The sequence below is a fragment of the Sorex fumeus genome, unplaced genomic scaffold, assembly GCF_029834395.1.
Source record: "Sorex fumeus unplaced genomic scaffold, SorFum_2.1 ptg000003l, whole genome shotgun sequence".
Taxonomy (NCBI): domain Eukaryota; kingdom Metazoa; phylum Chordata; class Mammalia; order Eulipotyphla; family Soricidae; genus Sorex; species Sorex fumeus.
The window spans coordinates 19,749,445-19,775,456 of record NW_026606060.1 but is presented as its reverse complement, the minus strand read 5'-3'; the positions used below and the strand labels follow the sequence as shown (position 1 = coordinate 19,775,456).

Genomic DNA, 26,012 nt, shown 5'->3' with positions numbered 1-26,012 from the left:
GCTAAAAGTAACCTTCTTCCCAAGAATTCCTAAATTCATTCATTTCACACACGTTTATTTGTACATATATCAGGTTATAAAATTCAATGGATATAAAGCTGGAAAGCATGAAGTTCCTGTCGCCAAAACATTGATTGCTTAAAGAGCATGATGAAAGAGCATATAAAGATCATGACAGAGCACAGGAACAAAGGGGATCCAGTATCCAGGACAGCTGAGGAAATGGCAGATGAGGAGAAGTAGAAAAGACCACTTCAGTGTCAAGAGCACGGTAGCATGACCAGAGATACAGAAGTGAATAAATAGCATGACTGGGCAGACAAACAGGGTCAGTTAGGAACTACAAAAGCACAAAAGTCATAATCTGTTTTCCAGATTACAGTAGTCCTAGAGGTAAATGCTCCAAGACCCAAATGAATGTCTGAAACCGTGAGCAGTAATAGCTCCTATATATCTTTTATTCTTCTTATATATACATGCCTATGATAAAGTTTAATTTATAAAATAGGCACGGGAAGAGATGAACAACAATGACTAATGATAAAATAGAAAAAACATAACAATATGCTGCAATAAAAGTTATGTAAATTCTTTCTCAAAGCATCCTATTGTACAAAGTAGTTTTGAAATAAGGTTAACAGCAGATAACAACCTGAAATCATAGATTTGGCAGGAGTATTATGTGACTATTTATGCCTTGGTGTTTCATACATAAATGCTTGGAATTATACTTTACTATTATTACTTTATATCACTATCACTATCACCCTGTTGTTCATCGATTTGCTCGAGCGGGCACCAGTAACATCTCCATTCGTTCCTGTCATGTGCTAGTGTAGCCCGAAGACATATTGGGGGCTCTTTCAGGGTCAGGGGAATGAGGATCATCATTGTTACTGTTTTTGGCATATTGAGTACGCCACGGGTAGTTTGCCAGGCTCTGCCATGCGGGCAGGATACTCTTGGTAACTTGCCGGGTTCTCCCACAGGGATGGAGGCTTTTGGAGCAGCCTCTAATCACCTTTACAGGTGATCCCAGTCAGGCATATATGCGGGCATGATACTCTCAGTAGTCTGCTGGGTTCTCTGAGAGCGAGAACTAGAGAATAAGAAGTTTGTGGCTGAGTACTTCCGGGAGTTTGGTTTTGTAGTCTCTGGATCCTGGCCGTTGATGGGGTTACACCCCATCAATATATATATATATATATATTATATATTATATATTTTATATTTTTAATTTTATATTATTTATATAAAATATTATATAATTTAAATTTAAAACATTTAAAACATTTAAATTTAAAAATTTTAAACATTTACTTTATATGTTTTCACTAAATCTTTATAATACACACTTCCTTTTAATTTAAAAAAAGTCTAAATTCTGGAAAAACACTTGTATGTGCATAAAGAGACTTCTCAGAAACATTAAACCAGTGCTCTCTATAAAAGTAATTGGGATATAAACTCCATATCATAGATAAGAGAATAAATAGTTCGTGCTGTAGTCAAGCAATAAAATATGTTAGAGCTATGTGAGTTTTTTCTTCATTATGGTGAGCAGAAAATTGCAGAGAAGAAACAGTACATATACAATAACATTTATGTGACTTTTTAAGTCAAGTAATACAGTACTTCATGTTATTTGTGAATATATATGTGTATATATATATGTGTGTGTGTAATAAAAACATAAAGAAATGCATGGAATGATGAAAGCTGACTTCAGGACAGCATTTACTTGTGAGGAAGGGGGGAGTTCACAAGGAAGCAAGGAGACGCATTCAAGGAAGAGGGAGCACCTCATAAAATAAGTGATCATGCTATAACTTGGTATTTACAGTAACAAACAAAGATTTAATGTGATTAAATGTTAACATGAAAGCAGGGTGGGGAGATAAGATAACTAGGAAGATAATGCATTCAGGGAAGTGTACAAAGTTTCATTCTTCAGTAGACTATGAGGAGTTAGCAATGACTCAGTGGGAGACAACACCCATTGGCAGCCATGCAGAGTTAATTGAAGGGTAGGTGTCAGAAGGATTAACCAGTGAGGCATTCTGACAAAAGATGATGATGAAATTGGATCATGGCAGAGAGGCAGAAAAATAGAGGGCACTCCAGGGAACTCTTGCATAGGGCACCACAGAGACATGCCCATCAACAGGAAATGGATGGGATATTATATAGAAGACAACTGGGTAAGCAACACTTAAATGCAACAGCTTGTATGAAACTGAAAATGTTGGAACAAATTCCAGAACACCACAAAGGAAAAAAATTATAAATCTCATGAAATTCAAAACCAATTTTAAAGTTCTTCCAACCTCACATATCTGCGATAACAAACATAAAAAGAATAAATGATGAGGGGCTCAAGTGATAGCATAGCGGGTTTGCCTTGCACGCGGCCAACCTGGGTTGGATTCCCAGAATCCCATGTGGTCCCCTGAGCACCGCCAGGAGTAATTCCTGAGTGCATGAGCCAGGAGTAAGCCCTGTGCATTGCTGGGTGTGACCCCAAAAGCAAAAACTAACTAAATAAATAAATAAATAAACTTTTAAAAAGAAGAAAGGGGCTGGAGCGATAGCACAGTGGGTAGGGCGTTTGCCTTGTACGCGGCCACCCAGGTTCGATTCCCAGTATCCCATATGGTTCCCTGAGCACCGCCAGGAGTGACTCCTGAGTGCAGAGTCAGGAGTGACCCCTGTGCATTGCCGGTTGTGACCCAAAAAAAAAAGCAAAAAAAAAAAAGGAGAAGAAAACAAGAATAGAATAAAAACAAAATGATACGCATAAATAGATATATAAAGAGAAGCCTGGATCACATAGGTATTGATGACAACAGTGTTATCGTGACGCAGGGTTACTGCTCACTCTACCCTGCTATTAAAGACCCTAACCAAAAGAGAGACAGATGAGGCTGGAGATGCACGTTTCAGATATGGGATCAGCGCGTAAGCACCCAAGCAGCAGAGAGGCTAGAACCGGGGTGGACGAGGCTCCGGGGGAGACGGCGAAGGGGCGGGGCCGGACGGGCGGGGCCTGATGGGCCGGGCTAGGGGCGGGGCGAGCGGCGCCGGCGCCGGGGCATTGGCGCGCTTTTCGCCGTCATGGCGCCGGCGCCGTCCAGTCCTCCCCCGGCGGCGGCCGAGACTTCCCCTCAGGAAGCCCGGTCTCCGCCTCCTCCCCCCCCACCCCCCACCCCGCCCGCTCGGTGGCGGCGGCGGCGGCAGCGGTTGTCCCTGCCTCTCCGCCACCTCCACCTCGGCCTCTCTCGCGGCCGGCGGCGTTGGCGGGGAGGGGGAAACAGTAGTTGTAGACGCCCGCCCCTGCCTCAGAGAAGGTGAGTTCCCGCCCGGGCGGCGGGGGCGGCCCCGGACTCCAGCCCCTCAGCTCCGCCGCCCAGTGACGGGCCCGCGCGGCTCCCCGCCTGCCGGGCGCGCCCCCGAAGTGTGTCATGGCGGCCCGGCGCTCCCGGCCCCGCGCCGGGCCCCAGCGGACGGCGCGGGAAGAGCGCTGAGTCGGCGAGCCGAGGAGGCCGGGGGCGACCGAGCGAGCGAGCGGGGAGCGGCCCGGAGGAAGGCGCCGGCTGCGGAGAGAGGCAGGGCGGGCAGGGACGAGGCGGAGGGGCCCCGCCTCGGAAGGAATGGCCACGGGCCGGGACTGAGGGGCCCGCAGAGGCGTAGGGCGAGGGGAGGTAGGACGGACGGGGTGGGGGGGGGGGGTCGGCGGCGGAGAGAGGGAAGCGGCAGGGTCCCAGGGGGGCCAGGAGCGTGAGTGAGGGTCTGAGGGCTTGTCTGGGAGCGATTCACCCCCACCCCCACCATGTTTTTCTGAGGGCGACGCTTCGTGTCAGCCGCTGCCGAGCGACTGGGCCAGCCGGGACGGGAGTGAACCCGCCCCGAGCCGGTCTGGAGCGGCGGCGGACACCGCTTTAGTCGTCCCGGCTCCTGGCTGGGCGCGGCGGGGAGGCCCCTCTGTCCCGACGGCGGTGGCGATCGGGCGTTGGGAAGGAAAAACGGGACGGGGAGAGAGAAATGCCAGAGTTCAGTGCATTTGGGTCCGCAGTTCGGGGACGGGCTTTGGGGAGCCACGGAGCTGGGGGCCCCCGGACCCGCTCCGTCCGTCCCGCGAGGACATTAACAAGGAACCGAAGGGCACTGAGGTGCTGGTGGAGCCTCCCCCGCCCGGCTCTGTGGACAAGAGGAACGACCCGTGCTCGCCCGCCCTCTGCAGTCAGTAGTTTCAGAACCCAGGGCGGCGCCTGGCTGTGAGGACTGAAACCAGCAAACCGTTCTGGTGACTTCCCTGAGTGGTTTTTTTTTTTTTTTTTTTTTTTTTTTTGGCTTTGCTTCGAGCAGCAAAGTGGAACGGGGTCGTCCTTAGGCTGCCGCAGACCGTGCGCAGGGGTTTCGCAGGCAGAAGACGCGCTCGTGCCTGAGACCTCTGACAGTTCCCACGCACCACACTGTCCCCAACACGAAAACCTATTTCTAGGACATCTCAATCTCAAGAGCTTTTTTTTTGGGGTGGGGGGGGGGGTTCTTACAAGCAGCAGAGACCTGGAACCGGCCATTTGTCCCGGCTGTGACATTAGGCTGCCATGCAGTTTGGGACATGATTTGGATGGTGGAGCTTGAGCCCACTCCAGAAAAATCTCAATGATTTTTAATGGTAGTAGTATCGCCTTATCTTGCTTTTTGTCTCCAGAGTGGGATTATTTAAATTCCATTTCCCTGGGGGAGCATCAATAAATATGACAACTTCATAAGGATAATTTTATTTTCCATCTTCTATGATAGGATTTATTTTTGTGTGTTACTTCATAAACTTTCACCTCTCACTTTGGAGGCAAAGGAAAGCAGTAATATATTACAATACCGTAAAACATTTTTTATAAACACAATTCATTCACCCAAAAAAGGTCATTAGAAGCCCAGTACAGCCAAATAATGTTTCATTTAAGTCTCAGTGAAAACAACCTTTGAAGAGTCTAGATTTAGTGTCCTCAATCATCTGAATTATTATTGATTGGAGATTTTGAAAAATAATAAAATTAGAATTATTTTTTGTTTTCATACCAAACTTGTGGTTTACAAACAAGCTTGAATATAGTGACTACAGGAATTTTAACGAAGTAGCAATAAGTTCTAAGTAACAGTGTTCATGACTGCTGTTTGTTTGGGATGAGAAAGATAAACATGGGTCAAGGTGCTTGCCTTGGATGTAGTTGATCCCACTTTAATCCCCGACACTACATATAGTTCCTAAGCACTGCTAGGGGTGACCCCAGAACACTGCCAGGTGTGGCCTCAAAACAATAGCCAAATCATTGGAAGTTTTATGAGTAGGTTGTCAAATTACAACAGATCTTTTTCTTTTTTTTTTTTTTTTAATTGTCAATTCACCCGATACTAGCAGTACCGTTCCATACCACTTGAAGGTGTTATGATCATGACATGGGAATTTTGACTAAGTAAGAAATAGATTCCAATTCTAGTTTTCTCCTCCAGCTATATAGACCCTGAGTAAGTTCCAGGCTTCTGAACTTGGATGACAAAATATTTGATGACAGAATCTTTGGAAAGAGTCATTGGAGTACACTAACAAAGTGATATTCAGATTTTTCTTGCACCAAGTGATTTTTGGGTTTTTCCACCTCCACCTCAAAGAGCATTTGACAATTTATAGACATATACTTAGTTTTCACCATTGTGTTAGGAAGGAGGGGAGTGGTAAGCTAGGTGCTACTTGATACCTGTTTGGTAGGCCAGAGATAATACAAATACCCTAAAATATTCTGGACAGCATTTTAGCATTCACCCTCACACGCAACAAAAGAATATCCTACCCAAAGTGACAGTAGTGTTGGCTAAACTGAGATCCTTGACAGCTTTAAAAAATGTTAACTTTGTAGATTTCTGTTGATATGGCAATGGCTTGGCCGGGTAACAAAACAGCAATTTATAGAATAAGAAATTTAGACTTAACAATCATCAGATGATATTCAAAGCATAAAGAAACCTCTATAGAGTGGGTTTGTGACCAATAGGATTTGAAAAAATAAATAATCCAATACAAAAAAAAATCTTGCCCCCCCCTTTTAAGGTAAATATCTTTATTAACTTAAATTTACTACTTAACATATGGTATATTATATGTGCTATTTAAAACCTATTGGGACTTGGGACTGGAGCTATAGTACAGAGGGTAGTGCCTTTACCTTGCACACGGCTAACCTGGATTTGTTCCCTTGCATCCCATATAGTCCCCCGAGCACCTCCAGGAGTCCTGAGTGCAGAGCCAGGAGTAATCCCTGTGCATTGCTGGATGTGACCCAAAAAGCAAAACAAATGAAAAACAAACCCAAAACCTATTGGGACTTCATATATTTTTAGTTTAAATAAAAAGCCTTAGATACCAGTTATGACAGAGTACGTAAGTTAGAAGAGGAAAAAAAAACTTGCTTTTTTTCTTGAAGACTTAGGAGTCTCCCAAAATTTATTAAAGAATTGTTATGCTTTCAGTTATTGAAATTCAGCTCTTACTTGAAAATCGATTTCAATTTTTAGTTTCACCATTTGCTGATCCATTTTCACCAGTAGCTATAACACTCTTAGAGGGACCTCCTCTGTATTTGGGCTTAATAAAAATTCTTAATTTTCAATTAAATTTTAAATGTCAGGATTAAAATATGACAAGCAGGAAAAGATACAAAAGAGATAAGATTGTAAATTGGAAATCAAGGAATTGACCCTCAAAATATATTGCATGAAATATCACAAAAAGAACTGTACATAGAATTTATGATCAGAGCCTCCTAAGACTTTCCAAAACACTTTGGTAAACATTCAGTAAGTTTACTCATAAATTCTTTTGACAGTTTCAACTTGCAGCAAGCAATGATATCCCTGAGGAATCTAAAAACAAACTCATATAAGTAATTCCTACTTATCTACTGCTGCTTATAGTTTTTGTTTTTAATCTACACCCGGCAGTATTCAGGGGCAACTTCCAACTCTGCTATAGGTTTGATCCTGACAATGCTCAGGGGAACGGTATGATGTTTAAAGAAAAATTAGAGGATCCCAGGAGATAGCTTAAAAAGCCATGGATACCTTGCATATGTGGACTCCTGAGTTCAGTCTCTGGTACCACGAGCCCTCCCACACATACTTCTGTAGTCCTGATGGACCCCAACCAGGGCAGCACATCACAGGCACAGGTTGCTGCATATGCGCCCACGCACACACCGACTGCAGCCCCAAGTGGCACCTAGTTCCCTGAACACTGATCGGTAGACTCACAGTTTTTCTAAATGGGCTCAGTTAATGTACATTTCTGATTACTTGAATCATTAATTTTATCAGATCATAACAGTGATTTGCCTAAAAAAAATGTTTTCCTTTGTTATGTTAAGCTGAGATTCAGGTCAGATGACAGAAAATATTTATTGAGCTACTGCTCTATATATGTTCTACGTTAACATCTATAGTTAATGTGTTAGATAAAGCCCTTCTAAAGAGCTCAGTTGTAATGTTTATTAGTAGAAATTGAAGAAATACAGTTTTTAATAAGAATTAGACTCCTAAGTTTGCAGTAGGTCTTTATTTTATGTAAGTATGTGTTCTTCCCATAGCACATTTGCTACAAGCACGTGAAAGCATGTTACTGACAAATAGTGTCAACAGCTGAAAAGAATAATTGGGAAGGAGAATGTCTTTAGAGGCATTCACTTATTATTTCAGATCTACTTTATTAGGTGTTAATAAAGCTAACTCAGCATGTTAAAGTAACTTAACTTTAGAGAGATTGTACAGCAGATACAGCATTTATCTTTCATGCACCCCACCCTGGTTTGAACCCACCAGAAGTGAACCCTGAGCACCACCAGGTGTGGCCCAGAAACAAACAGGTTGGGTTGCCCCAACTATAATTAATCACCTGTTAATTATATTAGTTAGATTATGAGCACTGTATTCCTTCTTCCCCCTCTTAATGACCTATTTATATTTAAGTCTTTGGAAAGAAAGATGTGCATTTGTCTGCCTTAGATCCTTGTAAACTTAGCAGTAGGCTTGAGCACTAGGTAGCTGCCAAGTACTTAGGTACTTATATTCCAAGACTCCTTCAAGTAAAGATGTAAACTTTGTAATAACACTTAACTAACCCTCCTAATTAATGATTTAATAATTCCTTTGTATTCTGTTATTAGAAATATGCTAAAGTAAACTCCTGTCTTATGGCTATTGATGTGAAAATGTTGGAGTTTGATAAACTCACATATCAAATATTAATCAGAAATGACAAGCTTAATAACTACCAAAGTAAGACTGTAATGATGATAGTTACAATGTGGCACTTCTAGTACAATTAAGATCCCTAGACTAGCGAGAGCTCAACATGCTAAGTGCATGCTTTACGTGCTGGATTCCCTTGTTGGATTCCCTGCCCTGTGATCTTCCCACACAGAGCTGAGAGCCAACTCTGACCACTGCTACTGGTGCTTCAAAAACAAACAAAAATTTCAGGACTTTAATAGGGTTTGATCCTCAAGAGTGAAAAGGAATCAAACAACATGCTGTGACAAAAATAACAATGTTATATATTCTCCTAAAAATTAGTGCTGTACCCTACATTTCGTGATACATTCTAAACAGTCGAAAAGAACAAAGCAAGACTGCATTGTCACCATCAATATTTAGTATTGACTATTAGTCTTGGTTAAGGAAATGAAGGCAGGGGAGGAGATTTATAGATAGGTAAGGGAAAAAAAAACAGTCTGCATATATTCCTATTCACCTTTATATCCATATATGATCACCCATGGGGGAAAAACTTAAGGAGTTTAGGAAATGTAGACTAATAAATGACTTTTATTAAGTACCCAAAATATAAGATCAGTATGGAAAAATAAGTATTTCTTTGTGTTAGTAACAATTAAAAATTGGAGTTTTTGTTATGTCCGTCAAAAAATTGTACTTTTGAATAATAAAATACAGTAATGCTACATAACATTACTAAAAAGGTACAAATAATGGGAAGAAAATAATGCCTCTTAATGAAAACTAGGAATCAAGTATTTGGTATATTTATTTCTAGTATTTTTTAAATATTTGTGGTGCTGAGGGCCTTACACATGCAAGGAAAATGCTACCACTGAGCATTTCCCAGGCCCATTTGTGCTTATTAAAAGAGAAGCATCATGCTATCTATACACACCTACAACTAACTAATGTTGCTCAAAAGTCTTTTAAGATAAGAGATAGTTAATAAACATTTAAGAAACTTTTACTCAAGTTCGATACTCAGGTAGCCTTCTGAGCCCTACTAGTAGTGCTCTCAAAGCATAGTCAGGAGTAAGTCCTGCGCACTACCAGGTATGGTCCCCCAAAAAGTGGGGGAAAGAAACCTTTTACTGTGTTTAAATGTTACAACACAAACCAAATGTACTGTGGAAATGATTTTTTTCTCCCTGTTGCTAATCATCCAACCCAGGACCTCACACATGCATAAGACAAGTGCTCTCTTGCTAACCTACATTCCCCAACCCAAGTGTTTTTTTGTTTAATTAACCTTATTATTATATTCAGTGTATTTCTTCAAATGTCACCTACTTACACAAATAAAAAATGTGGCTTTATACAAAGTAGAAAACTAGAATTTACAGTATCTAAGAGTGGTTGGAATGGGACAGATAGTGGTTGTTAGTATAAAAGTCTTTCAGACAATATTTTTGAATGAGTACTCATTTTTATATTTAATGTAGTTAAATACTAAGTTGTAATACTTTTTCACAGTTTATGTATTACTGAAATTTGGTTAGGGGCACCGTACCTGGAGGGGCTCAGGGCTTGCTCACTCAGTTCTCAGGGATCGCTCTTGGAGGTGCTTATGTGATGCCAAGGATCAAAGAGCAATAGACTGTACAAGGCCAGAGCCTTGACTGTTGCTCTTGTACTATTTCTCCACTCCTGAAAAAAAAAAAAATAAACCCTGTACCAATGTAGGATAACATTGGTTTGTCCCTTCTCCCTTACTACAAGTTGCTTAAGTTTATCGGGTTACACATATCACAGTGCTCCCAAGACACTCCCGTTCCTTTGCTTATCTGTAACTTATTTCTTTGTGCTCTGCTTCCCCAACCAGTCAACCACCTGTATCCCCTAATCATACTCTGTTAACTTATAAGGTCAGATCCCTCCAAGGACACTGGACTTGTATTTAATAAGTGAAATACAGCTTTTCTCCATCTCTTATGTCCTTTTGCATAGTTACTTAAAAGCAATGTACTTTTTGTATAGGCACAGGAAGACAGTTAATGCTATGCTTTTGTAACTTGGGAGTTCATTGACTCTGAGTAATATTCACTCCTGGGCATCTGTTTTCTCGTCGTAAGCCTCACCTGCCCTTACTTCCTAGCACCCCAAAAGGAGGGTCCACAAGGGACTGGATGGACCCAGGGCAACCTGTGAGCTACCCTGGCATTGAAATGGGCCAGGCCAAAGCACCGTAATACTTAACTATAAGTTAAGAGCATGATCATGGACAAATTCTGTCATGATCCAAAAAGTAACAACTAGATTAGGACCCTGCTAGGGTTAGGAAAAGCTAATCTGACCTGAGCACTGTAGTCTCAGATCTATAGCAAGATGGATGCCCCCAGGAGAACCATCCTACAAGCTTAATGTATCTCTTACTGTGTCCATACAAAATTACTAATATGAATGTTTATATATTTGTTGGACTAAGGAAAGGAGAAACACACCTGTAGATGAAATTTTGCTCTTCAGTGGGTTGTCCTGCTGAATGATAATTTTTCCTAGAAGGAGCTCCCCCTGAGGGAAGAATTTTGCCTCTGTTGATTGTATGACCATACCTATGTGTAATAGTTATCCCCGACCCCTCATGATTTGAGATATAACTAAGGTTGTAAGAGTGAGTAAGGGGAGAATCAGAAAACAAAGAAGAATTGATAAGTGTAAAGGAGCAGGACCCAAGCGGAGGATGAAGGGGATCCAGGAGGAAGATCTGGGGGAGAGGAATGAAGGAGGATGGGGGGGTTCAGGAAGAGGAATGGAGACAAGATTGGAATAAACTGCAACTGACACCAACCAGCCTGGCCCTTGTTCCCTCCATCTGCCCATGGCCATCGGTCACCCCGAGGTGGGAGAAGTGGCTGAGACCACTGAATGCGGGCGGTGAGAGAGCCGCTGCAACTTTCATAATTTGTTTTTTGAATACACATACCAATACTTGCCTGGTTTTATTTCTTCAATATAAAAGATTCCGATATTTTTCCTGGGAGTAAATGAGCAAGTAAATGGTGTTGTGGGCCTTCATCTTTAACGTGTCTTGTGGTAAATGTGCAGTATAGGAGAATTAGGTTTTAGGAATTTTGCTAGTCTCCTCCACCTCCCCGCAAGATTTAGAAGGTAAATCTGAAAAATTCTCTGCAAAATTATTTCTGCTTGCATCCTAATCGCATCCTGTCAAGAGCTTATAGAAATAGCAAGCATCCCTAAGTGTTTGGTAATCCATTCTCTTGTGGCTGTTGGATTACATATAGCAGACATAAACTAAAATCTTTAAGGAATTGATTCAAAATCAAAGCAGTCAAAAAATACAAAACTGATAGAGAAAATACAAGTTCAATATTCAACTTCAATTTAAAAATGTTTCTGGAGCCAGAAAACAGTGGGTAACACATTTGCCTTGCATTCAGTTGACCTGGATTCAATCCTGTGCACCCCATATATTCCCCAGAGCACTTCCAGGAGTGATTACTGAGCACTGGGCAAGGAGTAAGCTCTGAGCACTGCTGGATGTGCCCCAAAAAACAAAAAGTAAAATAATGTTCTAAGAGCTGAGGGTAAGGCTGTGAGGTAGAACATAACTTTGATGCAGTCATGGGATTGAAAAGTCTCACCAGTAACACCAGAGAGAATGTTACTAGAGATATAACCTTAAGTGGAGGAGCACGAGAATTGCATGTGCAAGACCCTGTGTTTGATCCTCACACCCACCCTCAGCACCACCCTGCAACTATTACAAGGAAAAAGAAAAGTTCCTCAAAAACATTGGTTAGCTTTAAATTAATAGCAAGATTATCTCCTGGCAGGCATTCCTGCCATGTTTATGCACCTTTCCTTCGTGGGGTATTATAGATGCTAAAATTGGGAGAAATTTTTACTGTCAGTTAAATAGAAAAAAATCTGAATAAGATTACGTATACTTCAAACAGCACCTACTATGTGTTATCACTCTGCTAAGTACCATTCGTATTCTAGTTTTTTTTGGACTCAGAACTCTTTGGACTTTTTTTACTTTAAGTTCTTACCAATGACAGGGGTGAACTATAGACTATGGGAACAATAGCATGTAACAAGATTAAAATAGTTTTGTTTTTAGAATATCCTACGTATGATAATCTGTGCCCATCCCAAAATGAAGTATAAAGTCCACCTTTAGAGTAAGGAGGCATAACTGATGACCGGATGCCAGGTGATCCTTGGCACCCAGCCTCCCAAACAGAAATAAAACTGGATTGTTGGGTATAGTTTGGAAGTGTGCTAGACTTGGTAAACATAATACTAATGTAGCAATACACTTTATAGTGATAGTCTGTATAGTAGTCTACATAATGATAGCATCTTCTTTATAGCTTGGGAAAATGTCAGGATTAAATTGTCATTAGATTTCAATCTGAAAACACTTTTTTACACAAAATAATGGAATCGTCTATCGTCTTATCTTTGAACATTGAATGAAATAAATTTCCAGTTTCTATTTCTGTATATTAGGCCAGTGTTCTATATAAATAATAACGATGTGGTAAAAAAGAAATCAGTTACAGTAAGTACCAGGTGGGATATTATAACCTATATGGAGGCAAGAGACAAACAGAAAACACCTCTAGGACATTTTATCAATTACAAAGGTCAATAAGTATCTGTAATATACATACTTAAACAAAAATAATGCCAAATAAGATAGTAAGAATGAAAGCACTGTTCATAAAGTGATCATTTTACTGTACTTCATATAAGCACAGAATGCTCCAACCTATGTAATGATTCAATAGCATTTACTACAGGTCACGGTAACGGTCCTCCCGTTATTCATCAATTTGCTCGAGTGGGCCCAGTAACATCTCCATTGTGAGATTTGTTGTTACTGTGTTTGGCATATTGAATACATCACGGGTAGCTTGCCAGGCTTTGCCGTACGGGAGAGATACTCTCGGTAGCTTGTCAGGCTCTCCGAGAGTGGTGGAGAAATCGAACCCGGCTCGGCCAGGCCAGCTGCGCATTTACTACGTAAATGAAATAAAGGTAGAATCAATATTTTCCGGGGCAAACTTTCTACAGCACCTTAAACTTACTGTGTCATCTTTCTTTTCCTCTAATGGCTCCCTGATGTCTGCCTGTTTACAAGTTTAGTGTATGTCTGATTGGGTCAAGTGCACATCAGTTTTAGCTTATTATTTTAATTTGTAAGGAATTTTAAGGTCCCTGGAACATCTGAAGATTGTTTTGTTGTGGTTTCCAGGGCATACCTGGCTGGCAGTAAAGGCTTAGAGCCATTCCTGATGGTGCTGGGCAGAATGCAGTGTCAGGGAAGTCCAGTTTTCTTACAATTGAAGAGAGGAAGGGGAAAGAAGTGATGATGCAAAAGAACCTAATTTGCTAGAGTTTACAGTTAGTCCAAAATCAGATTCCCTTTTGTTTGTTTTTTGGATCACACCTGGCGATGCTCAGGGGTTACTCCTGGCTTTGCACTTAGGAATCACTCCTGGCGGTGCTCAAGGGACCATAGGGGATGCTGGGAATCAAACCCAAGTCGGCCATGTGCAAGGCAAACGCCCTACCTGCTGTGCTATTGCTCCAGCCCCTCCCTGTCTTTTAATCATACTTCTTCACACACTCCCACTCACCTCCTTTGCAGAATATTACAACAGCAAGGACAATAATATTTTTTTCTTTTTTCTCTTCTCTGCATATATAATGTTCATATAAAGTTTACCAAGACCTAACATCTAAGTCTATCAAATAACAGATGTGGCAAGTTATTTAAATATTTTAAAATCAAATAAATACTTTAACTTTTTTGAATCCAGTAAAATGTTGATAATTCCACTTAACTCTGCCAGAGCACTCACAAAAATTCATCTCTATTTCCCCCCCACCCCCGGGTAGTCCCACAATACCTACCAAGGTGTCTTGAAAATAAAACATGTTACCTTGAAAAAATGATATTTAATGAAACCCAAAGTTAGAAAAACCTGAATTAAATATTATGGAAATTGAGAAAGTGATAATTTTAAAGAAAACAACAGCTGAGAGGTTGATCTTGAGATGATGATACGAAGTTTAACAGAGATGAGGAAGACTAAAAAATGGTAAATAGAAGTTAATTGTAACTACAAGGGCCCAGAGAGATAGTACAGTGGGTAGGGCGTTTGCATTGCATATAGATGACTCGGGTTCGATCCCCAGAACTCCATATGGTCCCCTTATCCCTCTGAGCACAGAGCCAGGAGTAACCCCAGAGCATTACTGAGTGTGGTCCCAAAACAAAAACAAAGGTGACTACAAGTCTCTTACCTCAGTGTAAGTTTAGACTACTAACCTTCAGAAATGGGGAGTCTGATGTTAAGTATTAACTCAGGAAGGAAATCATTGTTTCATTTTAGGATCAATTGATCTAGATGACTAGTGTAGGGTAAACTTTCTATTGTAACAAGCTTTCTTTGTCACTAAAAACTCAATATTAAACTGCTTGTATTTTTGTTATCTATCTGTGCTTTGTTTTTGTTGTCAGGGATCAAACCTAGTGCCTCACACATGCTGAGCTACATCCCTGGCCCTAAAAGATTTTTATTGTTATGGGGACCACTTGGTAGCTCAGGGATTGAACCTAGTATCTCTTACATATAAGATACTGCTCTGTCATTTTAACCGTATCCCAGCTGGAGGGTAATTATGAGAGAGGGCTCCCAGATGCTGCTCAGGAGCCACAGTGGGATACATTGCCAACCTGGCACTGAAGTGCCAGGGCCTGAGAATGCAGTGCCCGTTTGGGTCCTTTGGTGCAAGGACTATGATACCTCCCTTACATATGGCAGAACCTGGGGCCATCAGGACAGCATCCAGCAGTGCTTGGGGTGGGGGTGAAGGGTCATCTGCCCAACAATGACTGTGTACCCTAATCCCTAGACTATTTCCCTAACTCCCTAGAGATTTTTTAATATAAAAGTTGGGGCTGGAGTGATAGCAGAGCGGGTAGGGCATTTGCTTTGGATGCGGCCGACCTGGGTTCAATTCCCAGCATCCCATATGATCCCCAGAGCACCACCAGGAGTGATTCCTAAGTGCAGAGCCAGGATTAACCCCTGAGCATCGCTGGGTGTGACCCAAAAGGAAAAAAAAAAGAAGTATGTCCCATCGCCATGGTGAGGTTATATCTTAATTTCAAATCTAGGAAGTTATGAAAGACTTTTTTTTTGCTGGCTTTAGAATCAGTGAGACTTTGCTATTTTTGGAGTGGGGTCTCCCGAGTAGTACTTGAGGGCTAGGTGGTTCACTCCTGGTGGTTCTCAGCCAGTCATGTTGGTTATTGAATGCCAGGACTTGAGCGTGCTGTGCTGTTCAACCTTGTGATGCGAGGGACTACCACGGCCACCCAGAGGTATTGGGGATCCTTGTGGTACTAGGGATTGAACGTGGGTCAGGTGCATGCAGGATATTGACTTAATCTATATACTATCTCCTACCCAATTTTCTCCCTCAGAAAAAAATTATTTAAGGTGTCATGATTTGCAATATTGATAATGGCATGGTTCAGTGCATGAAACATTGTAACATCACACCAACTATCAGAGTGTCAGCTTCCCTCCAACATTGCCCCAATGTTACCCACATATTATTTCCCCCTTCCTCCTCACACTCATCTTCCCTGTGAGATGCTTCCCACTACAGACCAATTCTCAGTTTCTGTTGCCTCTGGACATTTGTTGTTCCCTCGCTATGTTTCTTTATATCTCAAATATGAGAGAGTTGATTCTATATCTGGCCCTCTCAATTCAGCATACTTTTCAAGTCTATCCTCATAGCAGAAAATGACATTATTTCATCTTATTGCCAAGTAACATTCCATTATGTATATGGATAAACCATAGTTTACTTAGGCAGTCATCTGTTCTTGATGGCATAGGTTGTATTTCTTGAGACTGTTTTATGTAAAACAAAATTCCAGGGCTGGATTTCTTAACCTAGTCTTTCAAGTGCCGATGCCCCATACCATATCCGTAAAGTCCAGATTCCTGCTGGTCTCCCACCTTCATAATGGTATTTAAGGGATTGAAAATATGTGTTACTATAATAAACATTAGAGGGTTGCTAAATGTTTCTTGCTAAAACTGACATTCTAGGGACCGGAGTACAGCAGGTAAGGCATTTGCCTTGCATGTGACCAACCCAGCTTCTATCCCTGGCATCCCATATGGTCCCTGAGTACCAATAGGAGTGATCCCTGAGTTTAGAGCTAAAGAGTAACTCTTGAGCATTGCTGGGTGTAGCCCCAAAACTAAAAAAGTAAATAAAATTGGAATTCTATTAAGCAAGAATCTTGTACTGTAGCCTTATAAGCTCTCAGGAGAATAAAATTTGGGATGGCATGTGAAATAACAGGTTGATATTGAAAATATGATTTTGAATGTTTACCATGATCTGTCTACCTCTATTTTACTGATAGACACCACAGCAGATGAACACATATTTGAACATTTTACAGATACCTTTTATAAAAGGTTTATGTGGAGCAGTGCTTCAGTTTGAATCACAGAGGATTTCACTTTATGAGGTAAGTTGGAAATAAAGGACTTCGAAATTATTTCTACTCAGTTATTTCTACAAATTATTTCTACTGAAGCTGATACTTTCATTCAAAAACAAGTGAAACTTCACAATCTCAATATAGACTAAATATATTAAAATTATAAATGCTGTAAAGTTCAGATGGATAAGTTTGTTAGCACTATGTTCTAAAATGAAATTGTATTTTGTTTTGGTTTTGGGTCACTCAGTGATGCTCAGGGATTACTCCTGACTCTGAGCTCAGGAATTATTCCTGGTGATACTCAGGGAACCAAATGGGATGCCAAGGACTGAACCCAGGTCTGCTGCATGCAAGGCAAACGCCCTACCACTGTACTACTGCTCTGGCCCTGTATTTATTTTTTTTAATGTATATAAGCTCAGAAGTTTAGCTTAAATTAAATTCCAAGTTTATGGGAAGAAACTGTTTTTGTGAGTTTTCAAATAATTGATCTATGTAGACATAAACTTTGAATTATTTAATCTTTATAACCAGATTGTGCTTTTTGTTTCAGGTAAATGGGAGTGGACTATTGATCTAAACTAATTTTGTTATCTCTGCATCATGGTTTGTAACTCCCCAATTGTAACACAGACTCACTATTTGGATAAATTGTATGCTAAAACACTGAAGCAATTAATAAATGAATATGATCAGATTTCTCCACCAAGTTCTCAGCCTGATAAGGGTAAGGTTAATTTACCCATTTATTGATCTCTCTACCATCTTTGGTCCTTTGGGACTGACTTCCTTTACAAGCATACCTCTAGGCTTATCTGTGTTTACTACGTATGAATACTTCATTTCTTTTTCATCATTGAATGATATTCTATTGTGTGTATATGATCATACCATATTTTATTTATTCATTCATCATTTGATGGGCTTGGAGTTTCTGCTTTTTGTTAATGCTATTACTAACACTTTACTAGTTTCATACAGAATTTTACAAACTAGTTTTATACAAAAGTTTTTGGTTCTCTTAGGTAAGTAGGAATGAAATTGCTGGATCATATAATTCGTTTTTTTGTTATTTTAAGGAACTGCCAAACTTTCCAAAGTAGCAGCACCATTTTTACATTCCCACCAACACTGAGTGAGTGATTTCCAGTTTACCACATTCTTGTCAATACTTTTTAAAAATTATACCATCTCAGTGTATAAGACATAAAGCATTTTTTTCCAACATAAAAATAGAAAGGGCTGGGGCGCCCCAGAGGGCCTGGGTGAGAGCCCTCCCCACCCCAAGGAACCCAGCCTCAGCAGCTGAAAACTTCCAGAACCCAACCGCCACCTCGCTAAAGGCTGCTCCCCACACACTCGGGTCGACCCTCACATACGAGTGAACATATTCCTGTACTATGCACATCATAAGACACTCCCTGCCCATTCTCCATAAGTACCAGACCACATTTAATGGTGTTCAAATAGTAGGCAACAAATCATAAAGGGAAATATATATATGCATATATATAGTTTCAGATATATATATATATATATGAAAGCTCACATCACTCAACCTTTAACAACATGTTACTGATATTCTAAAGAATGTCTTTACTGCCCCTGCCAAAATAGAACAATCTTCACATTGTCTCCTCTATGGATACTTTTTTGTAGCATTTTCAGCAGTTTTCCATAACAGACAATACAAAGTATATCATTTTGGTTGTGCTTTGGGACAGGGATTGGGGCTTGGAATGAAAAAAATCCCAATTTGGTGGTGGGGAGATGTAATGGTGGTGGGATTGGTGTTCGAATTATTAACTGTAATCAAATATTGTGAACCACCTTATAAAATAAAAAAAAATTAAAATGTAAAAAAGAAAAATAGAAAGGGCTAGAGTGATAGCACAGTGGTAGGGCATTTGCCTTGCATGAGGCCAGCCCGGCTGAGCCGGGTTCAATTCCTCCACCCTTCTCAGAGAACCTGGCAAGCTACTGAGAGTATCTTGCCTGCGTGGCAGAGCCTGGCAAGCTTCCCATGACGTATTCGATATGCCAAACACAGTAACAATAAGTCTCGCAATGGAGACGTTACTGGTGCCCGCTTGAGCAAATCAATGAACAACGGGAGGACAGTGACAGTGAAAAATAGAAAAAGTAGTATCCTGAACCCAGATGTACCCATCATCCAATTTCAACAGTTATCAAAATATTTTTTGTTTGTTTTTTGGGTTACACACAGCTATGCTCAGGACTTACTCCTGGCTCTGCATTCAGGGATCACTACTGCTGAGTCTCGGGGGGGCATATGAAGTGCTGGGAATTGAACCCAGGTCAGCCTCATGCAAGACAAGTACCTTACTCACTGTATAAGCACTCTGGCCTCAATTATCAAAATCTTTTTAATCTTGCCACTTGAAGCATAGATGATATATAATAAGCTGTATATTTAAAATACATAGACTGTTAAGTTTGTCTATTGATTTGCTCGAGCGGGCCCCATGAAATGATCACCACAATCCTGGTAATAAAACCAGCCACATCCCTAAAAGTACTCTTTATAAATCAATTCCTCATCTTCCTGATACATCCTGTAAGCAACTACTATTACATTAGGCTGCTGTTTTATTTCTTTCATTTGTTGATTAAAATTTGGGTTTTTTTCCTTTCAGAGACCATTACAAATTAACTGGTTAAGTACGTTCACATGTAAATATTTGTATAGGTATATATTTCATTTGGGTAAATACTTAGGAGTGGCATAACTGGATCATGTACATACTTAACTTCCTTAGAAATTGCCAAACTGTTTTTCACTGGTTGTACCATTTTTATCTCTCAGTCAGCAGTGTATAATGTAACAATGTCAGCGTTTCTACATCCACACTGATATTGTCAGTCTTTTTGCTTTCATTTTTGTTTTCAGACATATCTGACAGAGCTTGGGAATCAGTCAGTGCCAGGGATCAAGCCCTGACCTCCCGCATGTGAAGCATGTGCTTCACTTCTAGCCCCTTCTTGGTTTTTTTCATTGCACTCATTTTGGTAACTACACGTTGATTTTTCTGAGGTATTTATTCAAATATTTTGCCCATATTTAATCAAATGATATTTAATCAGATATCTGTTATTTTATTCTAATTAGGATTTTTATAACCTTAAGTTGAATAGGAGCTAAATTTACTGACTTTTCAAATTAGGCTTCATTTAGACTTTCCTTTTAGTCTAAATATTTCAAAAATTTAGTTGATCATTAGTGACTCTGGAGTGTGATATCAGCCTTGTTTCTGTTAAAGGGGGGATAATGCTCACTTCTCATGAGATACATTACAAAAAAATATCTAGAGTTTTTATCTCACGTATGTCCATTTTCTGCTATATATCTCTATTTTTGTCAAAATTGAGATGGGGGCAAAGAGAATTCAGTAACAATGCTGCTCTTCTCAAAAGATCAAACAAGTATGACTGCAGATAGATATAGCTCAGTGGCAAAGTGTATGCCTTGCAGGTTTGAGAGCTGGGTTTGATCCCTGGAGACACAACTCCCCCCTCCTCAAAATCAGTTTTTTTTTTCTTTTTGGGTCACACCCGGCGATGCTCAGGGGTTACTCCTGGCTCTGGATTCAGGAATTACTCCTGGCAGTGCTCAGGGGACCATATGGGATGCTGAGAACTGAACCCAGGTTGATCGCGTGCAAGGCAGATGTCCTACCCACTGTGCTGTCTCTCCTGCCCCTCAAATAAAATTTGTATGATCTATTTTCAGTTTCTTCTGAAATCTTCTGTACATCAGTCTTACCCCTTAACTTTCACCTCCATCAAACCCAAACCCCTTCAGCCCTTCTACTAGAGAGAAAGAACAAACCAAAGGCATTCTAGAATGCTTTTGCTACCAATCAGAGGTAGTGGAATGAAATCTTAGTCCTGAACAGAGGCACAGAACTCTGTTCTCTCATCTTTCTTCATGCCCTACATACCTAAAAGTAGCATTAGCTAATAGCTAAATTTCTGATTTCCAGCATTCCCAAACCATTTAACAAACACCCTTTTATTATTCTTATAGTACTCTGGTTGGGTAAGTATGTATGTCTGTTTTATTTTGTTTGTGTAAATTGAAGCTTTTAAAGATCAAATTTCTTTTCTATGATCCTATTAGAAAACAATGTACAAGAAACAATGTACTGAACTTTGGAAAATTTTTTTATAAATCCTAAGTTTACACTCACCATCAAGGTATAGCCTTTATCCATGCATCCATACAACAGAATCCTATATCTCAGTTTCTTTCTGTTCTCTTCATTTCATTTTTGAAAATGAGGTTACATATGTGTGGCATGGATAATATTTGACTATTCTGGTGCTCCTCTTTGGCATATAGCCCATGATATGTAACTTTTATCTTGAAATAGGTTTTAATTTGTTTGAACTTCTTTGATTTAGAAACTCTTTTCAAAAGTAAAGGCAATATGATTTCAGAATAAAATAATCTAGTAAGAAGAATTTTCTCCCATCTTCTCAACAGAGAATCTCTCATTGTCAACCTAATGAAGCATTCAATGAAGACATATGACTCTTTTCAAGATGAACTTGAAGATTATATCAAAGTGCAGAAAGCCAGAGGCTTAGAGCCAAAGACTTGTTTCAGAAAGATGAGAGAGGACTATTTGGAAACCTGTAGGTACAAAGAAGAGATTGATCACAGACATAGGCATAGAATGTTTGATCAAAGACTCCCATCTGGAACCGTCCAGACCCACTCAAGATCATGCTCTATTTCTCAAACAGTGAAAAACCAGTTACCACAGTGGCTACCTGCTCATGACAACAGGCTAAGATTGAACTCACTGAGCGATTGTCAATTCACCAGGGAGTGTTTCTCAGAAAAAGCAGTATCCCTGAACCTTAGTCAACAAGAATATAACTCTAGCTCATACAGTGTAGAATCTGAATTTTATAAGCATCTCTCCCCAGAAAATAATACCAGTGCCCATCAAGATAGTCATAAAAAGATACATCAGAAGAGAAAAAGGCATACAGAGGAAAGCAAAGAAAAACCCAAAGAGGAAAGACCTAAGCATAAGGAAAAAAAAGATTTTGAGGAAACAGATTTAGACAGACACAAGAGCTACCAAAGGAATAAAACAGAGCTGGAAACAGTCAAGGTCAGTACTGAAAAATCTAAGAATCGAAAAGAGAAGAAAAGTCGAGATGTAGCCTCTAAGAAAGAAGAACGTAAGCGTAGAAAAGAGAGAAAGGAACAAGTCAAAGAAAGGACAGATGAAGAAATGCTTTGGGACCAGTCCATCCTTGGATTTTGAAGCTCTTGAATCGGTTCTCCCAAGGTTCAGTTGAAAACTAGTTGAGGAACTTGGTGTTAAGATGTTCATGTTCATATCATTTTCCTCATGTGAACAGGTACTTTCACTTCTAACAAAGGCCAAGTTAACAAGAAGTAGATGCTTACTCTCCATCATGGAAATTAATTTACTCACATTCTAAAAGCATTATTATATTTTTCTCACATATAGTTTCCCCTATTGAGAGTGGCTCTTTTATTCATCAAATTTCTATAATGGTGGAAGTATTTTTTCCTTGGGAGGTTATTTTAAATCATAAGATTAATAGGCTTTGCAGAATCTATTTCTTGATTGGGTTTGTTTTCATTTTGGGTGGGGTAGTTTATATTCATTAGTTTTCTCTATGAAGAAATTTAGGTTGATATTTTTCATTGTTAAATCTAACTTGCAGTGTATTTTCGAGATTGGGAAATGGAAAATTAAATACATTACAATAATAAACCTAGGATACAATAGTTCAAAAAGTTTCAAAGTTAACATTCTAGAAGTCAGTTTATATTCTAGAAATATTTATAATAAAATGTTCTAGTTTCTACGTTTCATTATTCTGTGTCAATGATCTGTTCCCATTCAAAAGTGATTTTTCTTTGAAAAGAAAAGTAACAGTTTGCAGCTAAGAGGCAATGTCTTCTGGGTAAGTCTACTATATAGTTATGAAAGGATTCTTTATATACTGTACCTTGTTTATTTATATTTAAACCCACTTTGAGAATAGAAATTTATGAGTGCTTAAATTTTTTCTCATAGAAAAATTTAAATAAAATGCCACTAGATTACTTTGTTGTAGACAGTGTTTTTGTTGATAACCACCTCTATCCCACCTTATGATAATCATATCAAGTATTAGAGTATCACTGTTTTGTTGAAGAAAAGAATGATGGCCTAGAAATCTAAATCTCAGAAATCTAATTTCAGCTAGGCCATCAAGTTGTTACGTGATTGGGCAAATCACAGCTGCATTTTCCTTATTTTCTTTATTGATTTTGGGGCCAGACTTGACAGTGCTCAGGAACTAATCCTGGTTTTGTGCTTAGGAGTAACTGGCCACACTCAGGCGTCTATGTGGTGCTGAAAGTCAAAGTAGGACCTCCTACATACAAAGTGTGTGCTCAGTTCATTGTACTAGTTATCCAGCCTACCTTTTTTTTTATTATGACTAGGAGGATTGGCCTTCAAATCTTTTTGCTAGCAAGATTCTGTGATATGAATACTATTTGCTTTCTATATTGCTGTGCTTTATCTCTAGATACACTTTTATTTTGCTAAAATCTTGTTTTACTACAGTAAGAAAAAAGTTAGAAACTTAGTGTAGGTCCCTCTGTTGTTTAATTCAGATATATAACTTTATATAACTTCTACCCAGACATAGTAAGTTCAAGGACCAAGAGATGGCTTAGAGGGTGGAGTTCATGCTTCTATGGAGGAGGCCTCAGTTCAATTCCTTAGTACCAACTGATTCCCCTGAGAACTTAGAATGACCCCTGAGCACCACCAGCTGTGCTCAGACCCAACTCTCCCCTCAGCAATAAACACTTGATAAAATACCTACACTTTTATTAGTGTTGCTCTCTCTGACTCTTTCTGTATTGAGTTACAACCTTTCTGAATGGAAGAAGAGGTGGCCCTTAGAATCTGACACAGTCACCAAGAGAAAATTACATCACTTCATTTATTTGATAACTTAATCCTATTCGAAAAGGAAATAAATTTAGTAAATGTTTGCCTTTAGACTATAATCATTTTTCTTGAGATTTGAACAAAATGGTAAATAAGGGCTAAAGAATAGTATTATTGGGTAAGTTTATAATTAGCTACCTGATTAGTCTACAAAAAACTGAGTAGGTCCTCAAATCAACTTTTCATCGATGTCATTGATAGGGCATTTTATATCATTTCCTTTTTTTTTTTTTTATGGAACTTATCTGGAAGTGAGAACTAAATTAGAGTACAAGTAAGCTGTGAACTATCTACCACAAAAATCTTTTCACTTATTTAAAAATAAGCATTTTTAAATTCTATTTCAAATGTAAATTTTACTAAACATGCATCTACATTGAAAAAAAGGTTTATTTCTTTTTTAAAAAGAACATCATTACAGTATGGAATCTAAGCCATACAAAATACAAAGTTTTAGCCAAGAAAGCTAAGATCAGATTGGGAACTGAACGATCATAAAAATTAATTCTACCGATCTGGGGAATGGTTTTTTCCTAGATCATACTTAGGCATTTATCAAGAGTAAGCTGGATTGTGCAGCCAAATCCAAAACTCTGGAATATATTTAGGACAGATCTTGGGATCAGGAAAATCAATAATAGAACCTGTGTTTTCCCAATATAATTTTGAACTCAAGAAGTGATGGCCTTGATTATAGCTTTGTCATATAGGCTCAGCAGAATCGTATGCAGAATCTACAAGGTTTAGTTGAATTGTCATTATCTTTGGAGTGACAGATATATATATATATATACACATGTATACATCCATTCAATAAAGTACTGTAATTTCTTCAGAATGATTTTAATGCATGTCAAGTTTCAATTACATTAGCACCAACAGAACATAAACCTATACTATGAAGTTTTAAATTAAAATAATGGAAATTGGGCAGAGACAGACAATAACTATGTGATGTTGATAATCTTGAAGTCACTATAATTTAGCATAGTAATTTTCAAGAAAGTTAGGATGGTTTTTTTGCTCTTAGTCATTTATGAACTTATCACCCCAGCTAAATATATGAACAAATTAAAACACAGTCTAATGGTTGAAGCTGAACCTTCCCAGAATATTTTTTTTCTCCACTTCAAAAGTCACTTCCAAAAGAGCCAAAACCAAACTGAAAGGAGGTACAGGAAGGCAAATTCTGGCAAGGTTTGGAAAATTATCAAAAGTTGGAACTGGTGAAAAGACTGGACTTTGCTAATGTGCATCAACAAATATTGGCAGCTGTGTGCCTGTGTTATTCCAGGAAGGAATTTAAAAAATGAGAACTTAAAACACTCTTCTACAAACAGCTTGCAGACCAATACAAGAAACAATCAAAGGACAATCACAATCTAGGGTTTGTTTCTTTTTTTAAGCAAAATAAATTTTATTTGGAGGCTTTTAGGAAGGGGAAGGAGGAGAGAAAGTGTGTGTGTGTGTGTGTGTGTGAGAAAGAGAGAGAGACAGAGAGAAACCTGCTCAAGAGAGAACGCAAGTTTCTCCAAAGGCAGAGAGCCCCTACACACATCCCAGCAAAATTCAGGGTTTTAAAAGCTGCAGTAGCAGTGGCACAGGATTGATGAAGGCAGAGAACATACATTGACTGGGTGGGGAAGGGCTTTCCAGGAAAAGCCCATCACAAAACAAGCAACATCTAAGCAGATATCTATGAAGGATCAATTTTCATTTGTTTTCGTGTTGGTGATCAGGACTTACTCCTACCTCTGCGCTCCTGTCTGATTCAGACGGATATGGGATGCCAGAGATCAAACCCAGTTTGGCTAAGTGCAAGGCAAGGGCCCTATCTACTATTGCTCCAGTCCCAGGATCAATTTTTATTTTTAAGTGAAAAGGAAACTGGAAGTCTGTACCTAGCAGAAGAACCACCTAATCCAAAGGTCCAAAGCAAGAAATCTATTGCTTGTTAGACCAACTGGAATTTTGTGTAACCCCACTTTGTGTACAGTATAGGTAAAGGTAAAGGCCCTCCCGTTGATCATCGATTTGCTCGAGCGGGCCCAGTAACATCTCCATTGGAGACTTCGTTGTTACTGTGTTTGGCATATCGAATATGTCACAGGGAGCTTGCCAGGCTCTGCCGTGCGGGCGAGATACTCACA

General features: G+C 39.6%; 1 protein-coding gene across 1 annotated transcript; it reads left to right on the top strand.

Annotated features, from left to right (window-relative positions):
* Positions 1-3,168: 3,168 nt before the first annotated feature.
* KRCC1 (lysine rich coiled-coil 1) lies at positions 3,169-22,727 on the top strand. The gene is made up of 4 exons (XM_056117728.1): positions 3,169-3,347; positions 16,760-16,867; positions 17,397-17,570; positions 21,351-22,727. Exon 4 carries the CDS (start codon positions 21,373-21,375, stop codon positions 22,144-22,146), a length of 774 nt encoding a protein of 257 aa, XP_055973703.1. The 5' UTR covers positions 3,169-3,347; positions 16,760-16,867; positions 17,397-17,570; positions 21,351-21,372; the 3' UTR covers positions 22,147-22,727.
* Positions 22,728-26,012: the final 3,285 nt, after the last annotated feature.